The 19,195-nt window shown below is 41.0% G+C and overlaps 2 protein-coding genes across 2 annotated transcripts in view; one reads left to right on the forward strand and one right to left on the reverse strand.

The window, feature by feature from the left end:
• Window positions 1-10,706, reverse strand: part of LOC139711075 (aconitate hydratase, mitochondrial-like) — a 39,057-nt gene extending 28,351 nt beyond the window's left edge. The window contains exons 1-6 of the mRNA XM_071622994.1: window positions 10,646-10,706; window positions 6,747-6,812; window positions 5,790-5,936; window positions 5,156-5,266; window positions 2,324-2,404; window positions 1,095-1,187 (exon numbers count right to left, since the gene is read on the reverse strand). Of these exons, the coding sequence (XP_071479095.1) occupies window positions 1,095-1,187; window positions 2,324-2,404; window positions 5,156-5,266; window positions 5,790-5,936; window positions 6,747-6,812; window positions 10,646-10,678 (531 nt within the window). The 5' untranslated portion in view covers window positions 10,679-10,706. The remainder of the gene's footprint in view (window positions 1-1,094; window positions 1,188-2,323; window positions 2,405-5,155; window positions 5,267-5,789; window positions 5,937-6,746; window positions 6,813-10,645) is intronic.
• A 418-nt stretch (window positions 10,707-11,124) lies between these two features.
• Window positions 11,125-19,195, forward strand: part of LOC139711067 (TPR repeat-containing protein DDB_G0287407-like) — a 42,332-nt gene continuing 34,261 nt past the window's right edge. The window contains exons 1-6 of the mRNA XM_071622986.1: window positions 11,125-11,176; window positions 13,040-13,334; window positions 14,013-14,189; window positions 16,085-16,228; window positions 16,630-16,906; window positions 19,070-19,177. Coding sequence (XP_071479087.1) covers window positions 13,056-13,334; window positions 14,013-14,189; window positions 16,085-16,228; window positions 16,630-16,906; window positions 19,070-19,177 — 985 coding nt within the window. The 5' untranslated portion in view covers window positions 11,125-11,176; window positions 13,040-13,055. The remainder of the gene's footprint in view (window positions 11,177-13,039; window positions 13,335-14,012; window positions 14,190-16,084; window positions 16,229-16,629; window positions 16,907-19,069; window positions 19,178-19,195) is intronic.

The raw sequence follows: 19,195 nt of genomic DNA on the forward strand, positions 1-19,195 counted from the left end.
TGGTCACCATGTGGAAGTCATTATCCAGAATGTCATAACATTCAGACCATTACTCCCTTTATAAACATGCCTTCATACAATTGATCACAACATGTCTGTGTGATTGAACTTAATTCAAGATGTTGATTCCATTGATAAACATGTTATGCAGTTCTCGGTGCTTTGTATTTCTGATATAGATGCAATATATAACTTTTCTAGATATGTTCTTATCAGACCGATCAATAATTTCTTATGATATACTATACAACAATTGGCAACATCTAACTTAAAGGACAAGTCCACCTTCATATACATAAGGATTGAGAGAATGCAGCAATATTAGTAGAACACATCAGTGAAAGTTTGAGGAAAATTGGACAATCCGTTCAAAAGTTACGAATATTTTAAGTATCTGCGCAGTCACTGCTGGAAGAGAAGACTACTACAGTGTATGATGTCACATGCGTACAACTATATAAGGAAAATAAAAAGAGAATTTGACAAAACTTTACTTTTTGAATAAAGTGCACATTTCTTCGACTTGCTACTGACGTATGATTAAGGGTAATATTATTCCCCCTGCCTTCTGAAAGAGAGAAGTCAAGTGTTCTTTTGTTATGCAAGAAAAATGGAAATATGTTGAATTTTCTTTATTCTTTCTTTATATCGTTGTACTCATGTGACATCTCAAGCTATAGTAGTCTTTTCATCCAGCCGTGACTGAGCAGAAACTTCAAAAATTCATAACTATTGAACGGATTGTCCGATTTTCCTCAAACTCTCACTGATGTGTTCTACTAATATTGCTGCATTCACTCAACCCACATGTCTATGAAGGTGAACTTGTCCTTTAAAAGCAGAAAATACTAGTGTCTGCTTACAAAAGGAGTGAAATGGCAGGATTTCACTTTTGTATGATACCTTATATAATTCTAACTCTAAGGTACCAGGAAAACCAGAAGTACATTTTGTACCTCTGGCATGCGTGAACAACCCAAGAACATACATTGCTTCCAGTACCACTACACTGCAGTACCAATAGTCAAAGCAAGGTCAGAGTTTGTAAACATCCCGCTTGCTTTGCATCCTTCTGATCAATTCTTTGCCCTTACCTGATGGATGATGCCACTGCCGGGCTTCCAGAAGCCAACACCATACTTTGCACCAGCCGTGGAGAGGAAGTTGTAGACCTCTTTGTTCAGCTCCTACCACGGCAACCAGAAAATAATGTGAATATACACACATAGAATGATGACACCTTGGCAATCTTTTGTCCACAAACATTCACAGTAATGAAAAGACTTCAGACAACAAATGTCTCATTTCCTCTCTACATGATTTTGCAAAAGTTATTAATAGGTAAAACTGACTCAAAATAAAAGTGAGTTGTAAAACTGACTCAAAGTAAAAGCAATTTGATATTGATAACAATGGATTGCTACACTATAAAAGACAAAGCCCAGATTGGCCACACCAGTAATGTACATGTACAGTATCTCAGAGACTTAAATTCAAGACATTTAAATGCATCTTATTACTGACTTACAAGGTAATTTACATCTACATATTTGCAGCCAACAATACCAAATTACCAAAGGTCATGCTGCCCTCTTAATTCTATGAATAGGTTGGGGTGGGGTGTTGTTGATGGTGGGGTGGGAAAACACCACAAGAACTATAACAGCGAGCTGATAAAAGTATGTTTATATCATTCTAGATCTGTTAAGTTGCCGTCAGAAGTACCAGCAAATGTATCTCAGAGCATTGTAATACATGGAGTCATTACATTGCAAATGGCTTCGTGAAAGTACCAGCATTTCTAAAATTTATAACTACACAAGTTAGATTTTGGGACACCTGAAGAAGAAATGTCAAATTAACAAAAATGTTACATACTAAAGACTCGATACAGTTAAAAGAAACTACAAGAAAATATATTGCATGTGTTTTGTTTTGACAATGATATAGAAAGAGACAAAGATAATGGCACCTGAGGAGGGAAAGGACAGAAAATAAATATACAAACAAGTCAAACGCCACACAATGTCTCCCCTGCATATCGCAATCTGTGAGTGTAGTAGTGTTTAAGTGTAAGTTTGCAATTGTATGGAGTTCAGTCAAAAAGAACTGCTTCAGGGATTTATCTAGTCATGGTCTGACATGAAGCATATCATAGTCTGAAGCAATTTTGAATTTTGGCTGGTTTGACAAATCCATACCATTGCGACTACAAACATGTTTTAGCAGATTCTCTCTGAAGACAGTATTTATAACAGACCCTTGCCAGGGCTTTAGACTCTACCAGATGTGACACTCATGGTCTACTTTCAGAAAGATGTACCTTCGCCCTGGCTAAATCTTGGTCTCCTCCAACTTGGGCCTCGATGAGATGATCACAGTGGATGGTGGATGGCACTGCAACCTAGACAGATGGAGAGAAAAGCAACATAGAGTCTGTGAGACTGCAACATTAACTCCAAGACCTGTTTCACAACACTTGAATTTCAAGCCTCATTCATCTTTATGAACAAAATTTAGCCCTGCTGACAAAAACCCTGGATTAACCCTAAAAAGACTGGGCTATTTTGGTAGCTCGAAAGACTGGGGGGGGGGGCCTAAAGGGCCCCCCCTTAAGATCTCGGCCGTGGATCGAGCGATCGCCGCGGAAAATTTGCACAATGGTAGTGTGCGATGTAATCTACAAGATTGTATATTTAAATTTTCCAAAATAGTCTTCTTTTATTTTATTTTGATTAATTATGCTAATTTATGCGAGAAATCAGACTTTTTTATCTAAATCAGTAAATAAAGCTCCAAAAAGTGCTCATTTTTGGTCTAGATATTCTTTGTAGCATTCTTAGCAAATGTACTTGAAAAAAAATTCGGTATCAAAATTAATTTCTTATCTATTTTATTGTTTTATGAATTTCTTATGTATTTCTGTGTTTTTTCGACCTTTTGTTTTTGTTGTTTTTTTCAGCAAAATTTGTGGCAGACCCTTTTTGAAGCATAATACTACTAAAACAAATTGATTTTAGCCATTGAGAGTAAAAATAAGCATATTTATATGAACCATGTGATAAAACTCAGTTTGTACTGACTTTGTACACAAAATCACATTTTTGAGCCATTTTCGGTCTCATGTGCATGTACAAAAAGTTATGTAACTTCAGAACCGTACCCCCGGGCGTCACAAATTTGGTGTCAAAATGTGCGGGAAACTCGAAAGAAAAAAGTCATAGAGCATCGCGGCGAGAGCATTGCGTGTTGCTGAGTAATCGCGCGAAATGTCGAGGGGGGGGCCTTTTAGGCCCCCCCCCCCCCCAGTCTTTTTAGGGTTAAGACACACCAGGTAGGTCTTGCCCATCCTAGCACGCAAACATAAAATCCAACAAAAGAAATACAATGGATTGGAGTGAAAGATAGAACTCATAATCATGGTCACAATTTGTTTGACGCTTACTGATACTGATTACTGTTTCAAATATCTTCAGCACTTTTATCCTCACAGCCAATACAGCTATCAGGACCAGCAACTTACAACTGTGCTTCATACAAAAAACGAAAAAAAAAAGTCTGGGCCCTTTTCACAAATGGTCAGCAGTATTGTGAAGTCACGGTAACTGTAATATCAATGCAGTGACTAAAATGCCCAAACTTATGCCCATGGTCGAAAAGAACCTCAGGAACATTCCACCTGAACAGCTGAACAGGAATTGTGATCTACACAATATCTATACGTGCAAGAATATAAAGTGCTCTCAGCTGCTCGGCTGTACCCTGCCAATAATTGTCTTTAATAGCACTCACATGGATACAAATCATGATCGTTTGGGAGGGGGGAGGGGGGAGGGAGGTCAATGTCAAAGAGAACTAGAAATATCACTTAAGGTGATTAATACCCCCGCCCCGTGACGACAGTCTTACCCAAGGAATGATCTTTCCTTGATCTTCTGCCATTTAAATGCCGTTACCATGGCAACGCAGCTTCCAACACGTCCGAAAAATATGTCTTGCACATCTTCCCACCAAGACTATTGTGTGTGCCACATTTCATAAGCTTTTGTCAAAAACTGAGAAAGTAGTTCAATCCACAAGATCTTTCCTTGATCTTCCGCCATTAATATGCCGTTACCATGGCAACGCAGCTTCCGACACGTCCAAAAAATATGTCTTGCACATCTTCCCACCAAGACCAATGTGTGTGCCACATTTCATGAGCTTCAGTCGAATACAGAGGAAGTAGTTCAATCCGCAAGATCTTTCCTTGATATTCTGCCATTTATATGCCGTTACCATGGCAACGCAGCTTCCGACACGTCCGAAAAATATGTCTTCCACATCTTCCCACCAAGATCAAGGTGTGTGCCACATTTCATAAACTTTGGTCAAAAAACTGAGGAAGTAGTTAAATCCGCAAGATCTTTCCTTGATCTTCTGCCATTAATATGCCGTTACCACGGCAACGTACTTTCGGGTACTGTCAAAAAATTCGTCTTGCACATCTACAACCAAAGGCACACATCTGTACCAAGTTTCATGGAAATTGGGCAAAAACTGAGGAAGTAGTTTGCAACACAAAATTTTCCATCATTTTGGCTCATAATATGTGAGCTGTTACCATGGCAACATACTTTTTGTCACTGTCAAGAAATGTGTCATGCTGACCTATATCCTAAGACAAACATTCAATATGAATTCCATGAGAATTGGAAGAACACTGATGAAGCAGTTTTGCCATGAAGCATTTTGCCCTATATTTTACCAATAACATGCCGTTACCATGGCAACGCACTTTTTGCCACTGCGGAAATATGTGTCTTGCACATTAACATATTCAGATGAACATCTGTACCTAATTTCATAAAAATTGATCAAAAACTGTGGGAGGAGTTCGCGACGTAAGATTTGTACCCATTTTTGCCCATAATATGCCGGGTACCATGGCAACGTACTTTTGGGTACTGTCAAAAAATACGTCTTGCACATCTACAACCCAAGGCACACATCTGTGCCAAGTTTTATGGGAATCGGTTGAAAACTGAGGAAGTAGTTCGCGACGCAAGATTTGCAACGGACCGACCGCCCGACCACCCGACCGTCCGCTGATTCCTATATACCCCCTTCAAACTTCGTTTGGCGGGGGTATAATAATGGCCACTCGGTCACTCACCTTGGGTAGGCCACTGGAGATGAACTGGAGCATAGCCATCTGAGCTGTGGCATCCTGCATTGCAACTCGGTCCGGTCTCAACTTGAGGTACGACTCACCCCGCTTGATATCCTGTAATCCAAAACAAAAACCACAAAGATTAGAGCAACAGAAAAACAGTAATATACATAGTTTCTATTATTGCATGCAGTTTAAATGTTAACTTCATTTGGTGATGCATGGTTTTCCTTCATTTTGGAGCACTGCAGCACAGTGGATTGGGTTCTGTATAAAACAGGAGATTTGGGGATCAAATTTTGATAGTCATGTACATAGACATGCATTGACGCTGTACACTTGAGCATGGTCAGCAATGCCTTGCTTCAACACCAGCAATGGCAAAGTTCAAATTAATGAAATTTTTGCCTCACATTGTTTATCATGGCTACCACTTAAACACTGATTAATTCAGTGCTTATTTACGTTGATGTAGGGCAATTCATCAATCAGGCAATTTGTCGATCAATTGCAACAGCAAGATTGCATGAAAGATTGCTGCTTATCCAATCTAAATGAAACACAGACATCTTGCCCTATCAAACACTCAATATCTCTGAAGACGTGATAAGTGGGTGGGAGGTGAAGTTGGTCTTACCTGTTCCTTGGGGTTGTCTAGATGACCGTAGACAATCTTCTCACTGAGGGTGAGGGGTCGCTGTAGCCTGTCCTTCACAATTGTTAGATTTGCTTCCACTTTGTCATAGTTGATGAATTTATCTTGCTCAAATTTGCTCATGGCCACCTGCAGGGCACCAAAGACAAAAAAAAAGCAATTTCTTGCATTTGATATTTATCAAATCGCTCAGCATAGGGAACAAATGTACTAAAAGATTACAATTTGTTTGCATTTTTTCTCTAATAATTCTGATCACTCTTGAATAAGCATAAACAGCAGCACTTAACCTGTTGAGGACGAGTCCTGAGTATACTTGTGCAAGTGTCTCAGGGAAATGCATGTTGTAGCAAAATCAGTCCGTCCTCAACGGCTTAAATAACATTGCCTTGAACATTGCTGTAAAGCTGGAAAGAGAGTTTCACATGCTGGTAAAATTGTTGGAGTACATGAAACAAGCAGTATGAAACATTAGCTGTATATATCAAAGTCTTCCTTTACAGCTTCAATGTTAATTTTTCACTTCTGGTTTCTTTTTACAGAAAAAAAAAACCAAACAAACACACAAACAAACATAAAGACATATAATCATTGACAAGAATTCAAAGAAACCTATAAACTCTAGTGCACCAAAAATACAATTTACAGTTTCAACATAAAGCAGTGTAATACTTCACTTAACATGCCATAGAGATGGATGGATAGATAGATACATAGATCAGGTCTAATGCCATCAAAACAGACAGGTGTACAGTCCAAAGACCTATAATTCCCATTTACAAAACCAGCTGCTGTTTCTGCTTCTATCAATACTGCTGTTCACCTCTCTTTTTCTTTCCTTTGTGCTACTGTTTAGGTAGACCCACAACTACTGTTGGGGTAGACCCACAACTACTACATAATCAAACTCACAAGAATCAAGAAGGAAATCAGACTTACTTGACTTGCTGCTGCTGAAGTCTGAAACAGCCTGGCCCGAAGGCCGGCAGCCATGAGGGCCTTCACCTAAACAAAGACAGAGAAAAATTTAATAAAAATGTGACACACATGTTTCTGCATTATCTATATGCTTGCCCTTTGACAATCTATACACATCACATTGGCTGAACATATGAAATAAAAATTTGAAATGATCAAACATGATCCACTAGCAAATAAGTTTGAATTCGAAAGCTCTGAGTTGTTTAAAGGTATTTTCCTCAATTGATTCGCCTACTGGAGTTCAATAACTTATCACTACAAATTTAATCACAACTTTACACAAGCCAGCAAATTCTATTGTCACAATTAAAGGGATTGTACAGTTATGGTTGAGACCTAATTTCAGGTTTCTAACAATTTTTGGTGAGATGATGAGAAACCTCTTATAAAATGTGAAAGAGCATGTAATTCTATGAGGAATTCAACGTTTCTTTGATGAAAATTGGTTTTGAAATGGCTGAGATATCAAAAAAGAGCGATTCTAATAAAGTGTGGGACCCACACTTTATTACGATCGCTTTGTTTTACTTTGTTTTTTGATGTTTCAGTCATTCCAAACCCGATCTTCGTCAAATAAACTTTGAATTCCTCTTAAAATGGTATGTTCTGTGCTATATCATAAGTGTTTTCTTGGTATCTCGCAAAAAGTTAAAAACCCAATTCTCATCTCCACCAAAACTGTACTATCCCTTTAACACTAAATCACATCATTTCACATACTGGCACTGTCGTTCACAATGGGAAAGTCCCTTAAAATTAGTCACCTCCAAAAATCCATCCAAAATCCCAAATTTTGCCATCGAAAATGCAGAATCAACTTTTCCAAAGTGTGTGCGAATTAAGCACAAAAAAATTGAGAAATACATTGTTCTCTTGCGAGATGTTTCACTTCCACACCCTACGACACAACTGAAGCTCAGACTAGGAGTCAGACAGTATCTGCAAAAATGCAAAAGAACAGCAAAATCTCCGTACGTAATCATTTTCTTTAATTTTGTGGCCCTCCTCCAAAGATAGGAGGGGATTCCATGGAGCCAGACAAGGGTATGATAGACGTAGTCTCAGCTCCGAGGGATCCGAGTGAGGAACATATCCCTGATGACAAGGTGAAGATACAGACCGATCTTTCAGTCAAGTTATGCCTGTCTAGCCTCTAAGGGAAATTGTGCACTTTACGGCCCTATATTATCGGTGCGAGATTTTACCCTAATCGAGCAGAGCTTGCGAATTCAAGTACCTATCAGGCACCACAGGTGGACAGCGTGTCTTCTGGCACTATGTACATGTGTGTGAGATTTCGCGTTGAGATGCAGTGTGTGTATGAATGTGTCAACGTGCCTCCTGTACGTGATGAAAGCTCTTACGGTACGCCACATGGTTGCGCTAACGCCCTTCCCTGTGCGGCGCGGTGTGATCGAGCGTGACCCCCAGACAAACAGGATGCTGTGCATTGGCACACAACGGAACACAACGAGTGGTAAACTTCTGTGCTTCAATCATGATTTCAAATGAGTGAATTTTGCATTATATCTTAAGCAGGGAATCACTAATTAACCTATTGCAGAGGACATATGTCCATTCGCGGCCTTGGCGAAATTATTCTTTGAAATAAAAATTAAAAAAAAAAAAATCTTATCCCGATTCGTCAGTCTGATAGTGTTTATTTCGTCTACACAGTTACCAGACACCGTGCGAAGCGAGAAGTGTGTATGCTCTACTGAATTACGGGCAGCCACTACATGGACACACACACACAAGCCTCGCCCACATGGTTGGTTTGCGCGATTTGTGATGGGGTCGGATCGGGATGGATGAAGGGGCATGAAAATATTCACGTAACTGTTGTGGCGAGCGGGCGCAAACTAGGGTGTTCAAAAACGTAATCTATATAGTAACACAGACTACGTACTACTGCCAGCTTTCTCACACTTTGCACAGTGATCATGGCTATTTTCTGTGATGCAACATTGTAGAAATTTATGTAAAGCTTGATAATCCTGCAGCTGAGAACAGCCAAAAGCACGCAAAATCGCGATCGCACGGTGTTCGATGTGTCGGCTAGCTCCGCAGAAGCGCAGTGAGTGAGGCGGGCTTTTAGTGACCTTACACAGTATCAATTGTATGTACGTCAAACGGCGTTCCATACAGCAAGAGAAGCTCGCTAGCTGCTAATTGCGTGGTGGTTCATGGGATATCACCTTAATTGGCATACGACGAATAAAGACGTAGGGTACCGATATAGTCTAATGGCCGTAAAGTGCACAATAAATTGCCCCTCTTGGTTAGGCTATATGTCTATCTATCCCAAATTAAAAGATCCCCAAGAGCCGTCAATCTTTCTCGATCTGCAGCTACAAGAAGTAGGGGTGTATGGAGTATGGGGGGAAATTACAGAATACCGGTTTTGCGTCATATAAATTAGCATATTGGTGCGTATAAGAGCCGCCGGAGGCGGGGCCTTCGGCCCCGCCTCCAGCTGCTCTCACTTAGAGATGAATTTCAGCCCGAAGGGCTGAAATTCGTCTTTCCCGTCGTCTGGGGCCCCCAAAAAGCCCGGGAACGGAACGGCCGTCAAAAAGTAGATTCACCACACAATTTTTATGAAAATTGAGTGGTTTCAGAGGAAAACTGCTCTAAATCAAGATAACTTGAGTAAATCGTCGATAAAGAAAATCGAGCCGATTTTGACGGAACTATTTTAAACCTGATGACTCATCACAGCTGGCATCCTCCTTCCTTCATCTCTTTTCGACACAAGTCATTCACGATCAATCACACTACTGTGATAACACACTAGTTTGGCAAGGCAGCGCGTATACGCGTATTGTCAAGAGACAAGTGCGCTCTCAACTGCTATACGTATTGTACACTGTACTAGTAAACATGCGCGCGTTCTGCAGACTCAATACGCGCTACCACTGCACACGTACGCATCATAAGCTGTTATGTGTAGGGTACTGCATACACGGTGTAGAGTCAACATGGTGGGCTGTCAAGGGCACCCACACAGTGCGTAGGCTCTACTGTAAGCTAGCACCAGCAATTAGATAAGTGATTGTTTTCTAGTCTCACCTAAATTGCTGTCGATTTCTAGGATATGGACTATCCTCGACTCCTAAAAACGTGAGTATACATCGTAAATTTGGGTAAATTTTAACGGCTAGTCTAGACAAGCATCGTCACGATCTAGAACTACATTATTATCGCTATCGGGGGACACCCCCGAAACCCCCGTAAACAACGTATGAATACCACACTTCTCATTGCACAGAGCAAAGAAAACACACGTAAACAAATGTAATCGTTGACAACCGAACCACAGACCGTATCGCAGATCGGATTAATATTTCAGATGGTTGCTATCGGCAAGCGTAATTACGCTCTTTTCAGAGCGATTTGCTCTCTCCGTGATTGGCTGCCGGTATTCTGTAATTTACCCGAGTATGGTGCAAAAGGGATTATCTGATGTCAATGCAATGGTGCCAATGCTCATGATACCGGCTGGAGGGGACAGAAGCAACACATTATTGCACACTCGCACAGCACTGTGCTGTGACACACTCACTGTTCACAATTCACTCCACTGCACATGTTGTCCACTGTAGCTGCGCCACTGCGCTGTGGCTGGCCATGGCTGGCCAGTGCAGTCCTAAGCACGTTCCTCTCATTCCACTCACTCACACAGTCACAGAACACGCACGACAAAACGGAAAAATTTGTCTCTCCCACTACGCTGTTATTACTCAAATATTTGTCTAAATGCTGTCATCTAGCACATTTTGGAGTTCTCCACTAACTACACACGCCACCATTCAAAGTATACAGCTACAAAACTGCAAATATAATGCTAAAATTACCCTCGAAGCAGATGCTCTAACCGCGTACGCCATCTCTTCGTGACACCGGTTTGAGAAGCCAACGGTATTCGTGTACGTACCTAGCTGTACGTTTGTGTATAACGTACGTGTACTGTGTCGTGTATCACCAATCGTAACGCCGTGTGTGTGCCTTGTGTACGAAGATTCCTGTACATTACTCGACGGGTACACAACATCCGCTGAGTAGTATCTCGTGACGCAATAGTGTGGTATGTCGAGAAATCACCAGCCGTTATTTGGGGAAAAGGGAAAAAGGTGATGAAATTATTACAATTTAATGCACCATGACTTAATTTTGACTTCAGAAATTGTCATTTCTAAGATCATCTTACCTATTTTAATGTTTTTTATCCAGTAGATACCAATTAGTTTATTATTGTTTTGTTTAGAAAAAGAATGAAAATACCTAAGCAACTAGGTTAAAGTCTATGCAAAAATACTTTGACTCAGAGCTCGTTTGGGGAGACAGCAGCGGATCATATCGAGTGTCTTGGCGTGGCTAAAAAATCGGTAAATATTGCATTCGTAGAATCTCATGATCCTTAGCCAATGTGTTAATTTATAGCAGTATTATCAATCCTACTGAGGTGTTTCGAAAAGGTGTCAAGAAAGTGTAATTGTTAATCAACTCATTTAAGAAAGAGCTACATACAGGCGCTGCTTCCGTGGAGCGGACATTACTTGATGTGCCGCCAGAGTTCTGGCTGGGTAAGCAGCTACTGAAGGCCTCTGAGCTGAGTGAGCTATTAGGCGTTTTCACATCAGCCCGATGTTTCGAAATAGCGCGCTATTTTCTGACTTGGGAAATTTTCCCGATAGCGAAATAGCGCGCTATTTGATAATGTGAACACAAATTAGCGCGCTAATTGTATCGCTCTCATCGAGAAAATTTGTCGACTCCAACTCGGGAAATTTCTGAAATACAAATGTAGCGGGATTTAGTAGCGCGCTATTTGATAATACTGGACATAGATCTTGGCGTTTTCACATCAGCCCGATAAAAATCCAAGCTTGAGATATTTTTCGCAGAAAATAGTCAGCAAAATAGCGCACTATTTCGAAACATCGGGCTGATGTGAACACGCCTAATGTGAAAACGACTCGAGAAATTAGCGCGATGAATACCATCATGCCTAGCGTGTGTGACCCGATCGATCGAGGCAAAACTGCACACAAATCATGAGGAATTTTTGAGAGGGCACACACATTACTGATGCTGTTTGCACATACTCAGCTGTCGAATTAGCTATTTGAAGATTTTTAACTATTCGGGCTACCCCCTCTTCGGGCTGATGTGAATAAGAAATGAAATAGCGCTCTAATTCGCAATCGCGGAAAATATTTCGAGCTTGGATTTTTATCAGGCTGATGTGAAAACGCCTATTGTATGTACTCGGCTCAGCTATTGATTAACCTAACTTAAGAAAGATTACGTTACCAGTTGCTTGGCTCATCATGTTCACAACTCAGCAGACACGCTACACGGCCACGAGCATCTATTTCGAGCCAAGATTAAAAGAACCTCCCCAAGGCCTATCATTACCAATTCTGATACGATGATGGCACCCAATTGAATAGATGACAATTAACATTACTCGTTAGCAGTGATTACCATCCCATGGACATGGTTAGATTCTACTTACTTTTCTTTAAAAATTTCAGGCTTACACGCCTCGTGTAGGTGACTATAGGCAGTAGTAGGCCCCATCTCATCAATGCTCACCAGGCCATGCATGCTTACAATAATAATGTTTCTGCTTATAATAGGTCATGGGGGGGGGGGGGGGGGGGGCACATGCACATCAGGGATAGAGTTAACTCTGATCATGAGGCAGTACTGTAACCGACACATACGTGTTGGGTTGCTGGTGCAGTTAGGAATTACTGATAATATTACGATGGAGTGTGAATTAAGGACGGTTTTACAAAAATGAGGGATAGGTAGAATATCATAATAACCAAGAGACTTAAAATAGTAGTTGGACTAGCTCCATATCTATCCATCAGCCGTCATGTGCTTGTCGTGATATTCACTGAAAATGACAATTTGAATTATGATAAATATGCTCTAGAAGTTAACATTTTAATGTTAGATTTAGAACAGGTCTTTCCATACAGTAAGAGCAATCACTGCACTGGAATCTCGGTAATGGTCAATCATTTGTGGCAAGGTTGTATGATTCTCCTCTGCCCCAAACACCTCACTTAACTCATAACTAACTGGGACTGAAAGCCGAATAAATAATGATAATGATAATAATAATAATAATAATGATGATAGTGATTGTGGCATTAAAAAAAAGAGAGAGAGAGAAATCTGTATAATTCCATAAAGATCAATCACATATAGACTATTTATTGTTTCTCTGATAGGATAAGTGATGCCGGCATGAAAGGCAGAAGGAACAAGACTCGGAGCACGAAGGAGGAAAATGTGGCGCGGGTGTTTTTCAGCTCCCCATTCGGTGGGCTGGAAGAGGAGCGTGAACTTCTGACCAAGCAGTACTGGCCGGAGCTGGCTCATCTCTGCCAGCGGTCTGGCTATGAGTTTGTGCCGGTCGACATGCGCTGGGGGATCACCTCGGAGCTCTCCAAGGAGGCGGCCACCATCACCATCTGTCTCCGGGAGCTGGACCGGTCTGACATGATTGTTGGGTTCTTTGGGCAGGTATTCATTGGCTTCACTTTACCTCCTTCGTCTCAGGATGTCAAAATGACATCGATGCAGCAAACAAGGGGATTAATGCAGGGAAAACATGACCAAACTCAAATGCAGTTATTGTGTAATTTTTTACTCCAGTAAGTCAAACAAGTTTAAAGGAAGGCAGCCTTAATGGAAAGTATCTAGTTTTTTGCATATATATATTTTTTTTTCAAAATTACATTTGATATCTGATGTTGTATTGGTCATAAGGGCAGAATTAATGAGAATTGATTGTTAAATTTTGATGCCAGAGGAAAGGGACTTTGTACAGAAGTCAAAATCTGTGTGTAAAGTAATTGCAATGCAATCATTTGCATTCAAAACACTTACGCAAAACAGGAGAACTGTGCAGGTGCTAGGCAAATGTTTGATGAATTTCACTTCAATGTCAATTATTCTTTTTAAAAAAAAGTGTTAAAAGTGACTTTGATGCAGATCACATGATAATAGGACAGAGGCAGTGGCAATCTCCTTTTGACATCTGTAAAATAGATTTTCTCCTTTTAATGGTGATCTTTTTTCTCTTTCATGAGTATTTGAGGAGAACACAGCATCAGGCTGCAACACTGTACCTTTAGATCTTCTAAGCAATGAATATAATTCTCTTCATAACATGCAATGCACGATTATTGCTATGTACAGCGCTATGGTTGGCATGGAAGCCAGGACGAATTCCTTCAGAAGACGTTCGACCACGCGGTGCCCCGGTACCCTTGGCTAGACCAGTATAGAGATCGGTCCGTCACCGAACTGGAGTTCCTGCATGGCCATCTGAACAAGCCAGGCACCAGACCAGCATGCTTCTTCTTCAGAGACAAGGTCTGGCTGCTACTGTATGTCTCCTGGGTCATCAGACTTCTCTCTACATTATGGCATTTCTTTACACTATACACAGTTTTGATATGACTTACTCGGGGGGCACGGAACAGTTTTTTTGTCCCCGCCGAACAAGTTCGAGCAGGGGACTATGAAATGGGCTCCGAACGTGTGTGTGTCCATCCGTCTGCGTCCGTCCATCTGTCCGTCTGTGCGTCCGTGTGTGATCAAAATGTTCAATTTGCTACTTCTCTGTCATTTATGAGCCAATTTTGATTCTGTTTGCTTTATATGATAGCACTACATGGGAGCTTTGAAACTTTTACACAGAATTTCAGCTGTGACCTTTGACCTTGACCTTTGACCTATATTGTACATTTTGCTTCAAAACGCTACTCCTTCGCCATTTCTAACCCGATTTTGATTCCGTTTGCTTTATGTGATGGCACTAGGTGAGGGCTTCAAAATTTCTACACAGAATTTTGACCTTTGACTTCTTAGACCTTTGACCTTGATTTTTGACCTATATTGTACATTTTGCTACAAAATGCTACTCCTTCGCCATTTCTTACCCGATTTCGATTCCGTTAGCTTTATGTGATGGCACTAGGTGAGGGCTTCAAAACTTCAACACAGAATTTTGACCTTTGACTTCTTTGACCTTTGACCTTGATTTTTGACCTATATTGTACATTTTGCTTCAAAATGCTACTCCTTCGCCATTTCTAACCCAATTTCGATTCTGTTTGCTTTATGTGATGGCACTAGGTGAGGGCTTCAAAATTTCAACACAGAATTTTGACCTTTGACTTCTTTGACCTTTGACCTTGATTTTTGACCTATATTGTACATTTTGCTACAAAATGCTATTCCTTCGCCATTTCTAACCCAATTTTGACTCCGTTTGCTTTATGTGATGGCACTAGGTGAGGGCTTCAAAACTTCTACACAGAATTTTGACCTTTGACTGACCTTTGACCTTGATTTTTGACCTATATTGTACATTTTGCTAAAAATTCTACTCCTTCGCCATTTCTAACCCGATTTTGATTCCGTTTGCTTTATGTGATGGCACTAGGTGAGGGCTTCAAAACTTCTACACAGAATTTTGACCTTTGACTTCTTTGACCTATGACCTTGATTTTTTACCTATATTGTACATTGGCTACAAAATGCTATTCCTTCGCCATTTCTAACCTGATTTCGATTCCGTTTGCTTTGTGTGATGGCACTATGAGGGCTTCAAAACTTCAACACAGAATTTTGACCTTTGACTTCTTTGACTTTTGACCTTGATCTTTTCACCTATATTGTACATTTTGCTACTGAATGCTACTTTGGGCGGGGACATATATTACGCACCGCGTAATATCTACTTTTCCTTGTTTAGGGTTTGGGTGTTGCAGGCTTGGATGTCTAGGATTAATGTACCCCTACCCCCTAAGACTTGTACGGACATACCAAACTTCAGAAAGTCGTCGGTGAGGGTTTTTTTCCCCCCATTTATTCCCATTTTTCCCCATTTTATATGGCCCTGTGGTGCCATGCCCTCTGCACTAAGTGCACTACTTGATATGGAGCAAAGTAAAGTTTGACATTGTAAATGAATATAATGGACTGATGTGTATTACAGATTTAGTGTTTGTTTTATGAATTTATGCTTTTGAAGTTTTGCATTCCAGTGTTTTCTGATCAAAAGATTTTTTGAACATTGGGGAAAGTTATATTTTATAGCAACTTTGCTTGAGTGCAAACAATCTTGGACATGTGATGTACAAGTCAATGTATATGAGGAACAGTTTATCATGCTGGATGACATAACATGTCATGCACGTACTCATTTGGTCATTGAAAGTGGATTCATTCCTTTCTGCCCAATATCTGTGCCCAATATCCAGGCCTATGACGATGCCAAACTGGCAGAATGTATTGCCCTTGGAGATGAACGCGGTCAGAGAAAGTTCCGGTCAACTTCGGATGGGCCACGAGCGGCAGAGCATCTAGACAACCTCAAGCAAAGGGTGAACAACACCAAAGACAAGGTATGATGTCTCTTCAAAGCAAGCCATCACTTCATTTTTGTTCATGAGTGTAAACGTTATTCAAGAAAAATTGCATTGGTTCTCACTAAAAGATCACCCCAAGGAAAAAAAAAAAAAATAATGAAGCTAGTATGTACACTTGTAATACCTACATATCTGAAATTTGTTCTTCTCTTTATCAAAACAAACATATTTTAGGATGTTGTTATAGCTGATTTGCAAATGCTTCTTTGTAGTTGATAAACATATGCACAGGGATATAAATGTATGGGACTGCATTTGGATCATATGAATAGTCTGGAATACTCTCGTATAGGTAATAATATTGGCATTAGCAGTGGTAAGTGGCAGCATTTAGAACAGCCATATACGAAGTGTCTATTTCTGTGTTGCCCTTATAGTGCCTCGCGGTGCACATGAACTACACAACTCCTGAGGTTGGGGCTCGCCTGATGTTTGAGACGGTACGGGAACACCTCAGCAGCATCCTGGGCCAGTCTCATCAGGCTAGCAGCGAGATGGAGAAAGAACACGCACAGCACGAGACGTTCCTGGTCACCAGGCGTGGCATGGGGGGAGGAATGGTGGGAGGAGAGGCTTACCTGGAGGAGATAGATCGGCATGTCATTGGAAAGGAGGAGGGGAACGGGAAGCATCTTCTACTCCTCGGTGATGCAGGTGTGGTGATTTCTTTTTTTTCTATTTTTTTTACTAAGTGTCATTTTGATTTATTGTCGCCTGCCTGGAAGAAGGGTCCTAAGGCTTACATACTTGAAACGTACACACACAAAAAAAATAAATAAATAAATAAATAAATGAATAAAATTTAAGCACATGAAAGAGCTCACAAAACTCTGTCGAAATATGTCACAAACCAAAATTCGATTTGGTTTCAAAATTTCATGCTAGGGCCCTTCTGCCGGGCAAGGGGAAATATATGAGTGAGTTGTGTGTTTATGTATGTATCTGTGCGGGTGTATCTGTGTGTGTCTGGGTATTTTAAAGGGTGAGTTACAAATCAATTTTTTGGAAGTACAGATTATGATGTAGTCTCAGTATCTTTGTTTAGGCTATGGATGTGGATCAGTAGTGGATCAATCAGTGTTAAATGCAGTGAAGGGTACCTCTAGATATTCATGTTTAATTTGTGCTTGTGTGTATTTCTGTTCTGAATAAGTCCTCTTAATATTTGATTTTAAAAATCTCTGTAAATATAGGAGGGTGGCTGGAGGTACAATAAGAGATGCATATGTGTTGGGGTACTGTATAATGGTATTATATATATTATACAAAATATTGCTTGTGTTTTATATATGATTGTTAGGAGTGTAAATATCGACGGTGCTTTTTAGCTCACCTGAGCCAAAGGCTCAAGTGAGCTATTGCGATCGCCCTTCGTCCGGCGTCCGTCGTGCGTCGTGCGTCGTGCGTCGTCCGTCGTCCGTCGTCCGTCGTCCGTCGTGCGTCGTGCGTAAACTTTTTACATTTTCATCTTCTTCTTGAAAACCCCAAGACTGATTTTCATCAAACTTGGCAGGTAGCATCCCTAGGGGGTTAGGAACTCAATTTGTTAAAATGGGCACCATGCCCCACCCAGGGGGCCCCCAGGGGGGCCCAAACCCCCCAAAATTAAGGAATCTGTAAAAATCTTCTTCTCTAGAACCAGAAGTGATAGAGCTAAGTTAATACTATGAGTTAGTACATTGATGACTGTAGTTTCAAGTTTGTTCATGGCAGAATCAGGGGTGCCCCCCTTGGGACCCAGGGGAGGGGGGTGGGGAAGGGTTCTAATGGGGCCTAACTTGTACATTTTCATCTTCTTGTTGAGAACCCCATGACCCATTTTCACCAAACTTGGCAGGTAGCATCCCTAGGGGGTTAGGAACTCAATTTGTTAAAATGGGCACCATGCCCCACCTAGGGGGCCCCCAGGGGGCCCAAACCCCCCAAAATTAAGGAATCCGCAAAAATCTTCTTCTCTAGAACCAGAAGTGATAGAGCTAAGTTAATACTATGAGTTAGTACATTGGTGACTGTAGTTTCAAGTTTGTTCATGGCAGAATCAGGGGTGCCCCCCTTGGGACCCAGGGGAGGGGGTGAGGAGGGGTCCTAATGGGGCCTAAATTGTACATTTTTATCTTATTCTTGAAAACCCCATGACCCATTTTCACCAAACTTGGCAGGTAGCATCCCTAGGGGGTTAGGATCTCAATTTGTTAAAATGGGCACCATGCCCAACCCAGGGGGCTCCCAGGGGTCCCAAACCCCCCAAATGAAGGAATCTTTATAAATCTTCTCTAGAATCAGAAGTTATAGAGCTGAGATAATATTATGAGTGAGTACATTAATGACTGTAGTTTGAAGTTTGTTCATAGGAGATCCAGGGGTGCCCCTCTTGGGTAGGGGGGGGGGGGGTGGTTGGAAGGGTCCAAATGGGGGCCTGAATTGTACATTTTCATCTTCTTCCTGAAAACCTCATGATGGATTTTTGTCAAACTTGGCAGGTAGCATCCCTAGGGGATCAGGATCTCAATTTATCAAAATGGGCACCATGCCCCACCCAGAGGGCCCCAGGGGGCCCCAATCCCCCCAAATTAAGGAATCTTTAAAAAATTGGGCCCTTATTGTACATTTTCATCTTCTACTTGAGAATGCCTGGTCAAATTTTAATTTAGATTAGTGACTGCGTGAAAGGTGAACTTGCGATACTCAGGTGAGCGCTAGACCCGCGGGTCTCTTGTTTATTTTTATTTTTATTTATTTATTTTTTGCGACGGCCCCCACTGATGCTTTCATTGTTCACAATTTTTTGTAAAATTATAATTTTCTTCCTCCTGCCAGGTTCTGGAAAGTCTTGCGTTCTTGCCAATTGGATGGAACGTCATCTGGGAAAATATGATGATGACATCTTGGCTTTTCATTTCATTGGCTGCACCAGCAACAGCACTCGTAAGTAGCACTATCTCT

This window comes from Diadema antillarum, unplaced genomic scaffold (assembly GCF_040938485.1).
Source record: "Diadema antillarum isolate AM-2024a unplaced genomic scaffold, OU_Dant_1.0 seq00001606_RagTag, whole genome shotgun sequence".
Taxonomy (NCBI): Eukaryota; Metazoa; Echinodermata; class Echinoidea; order Diadematoida; family Diadematidae; genus Diadema; species Diadema antillarum.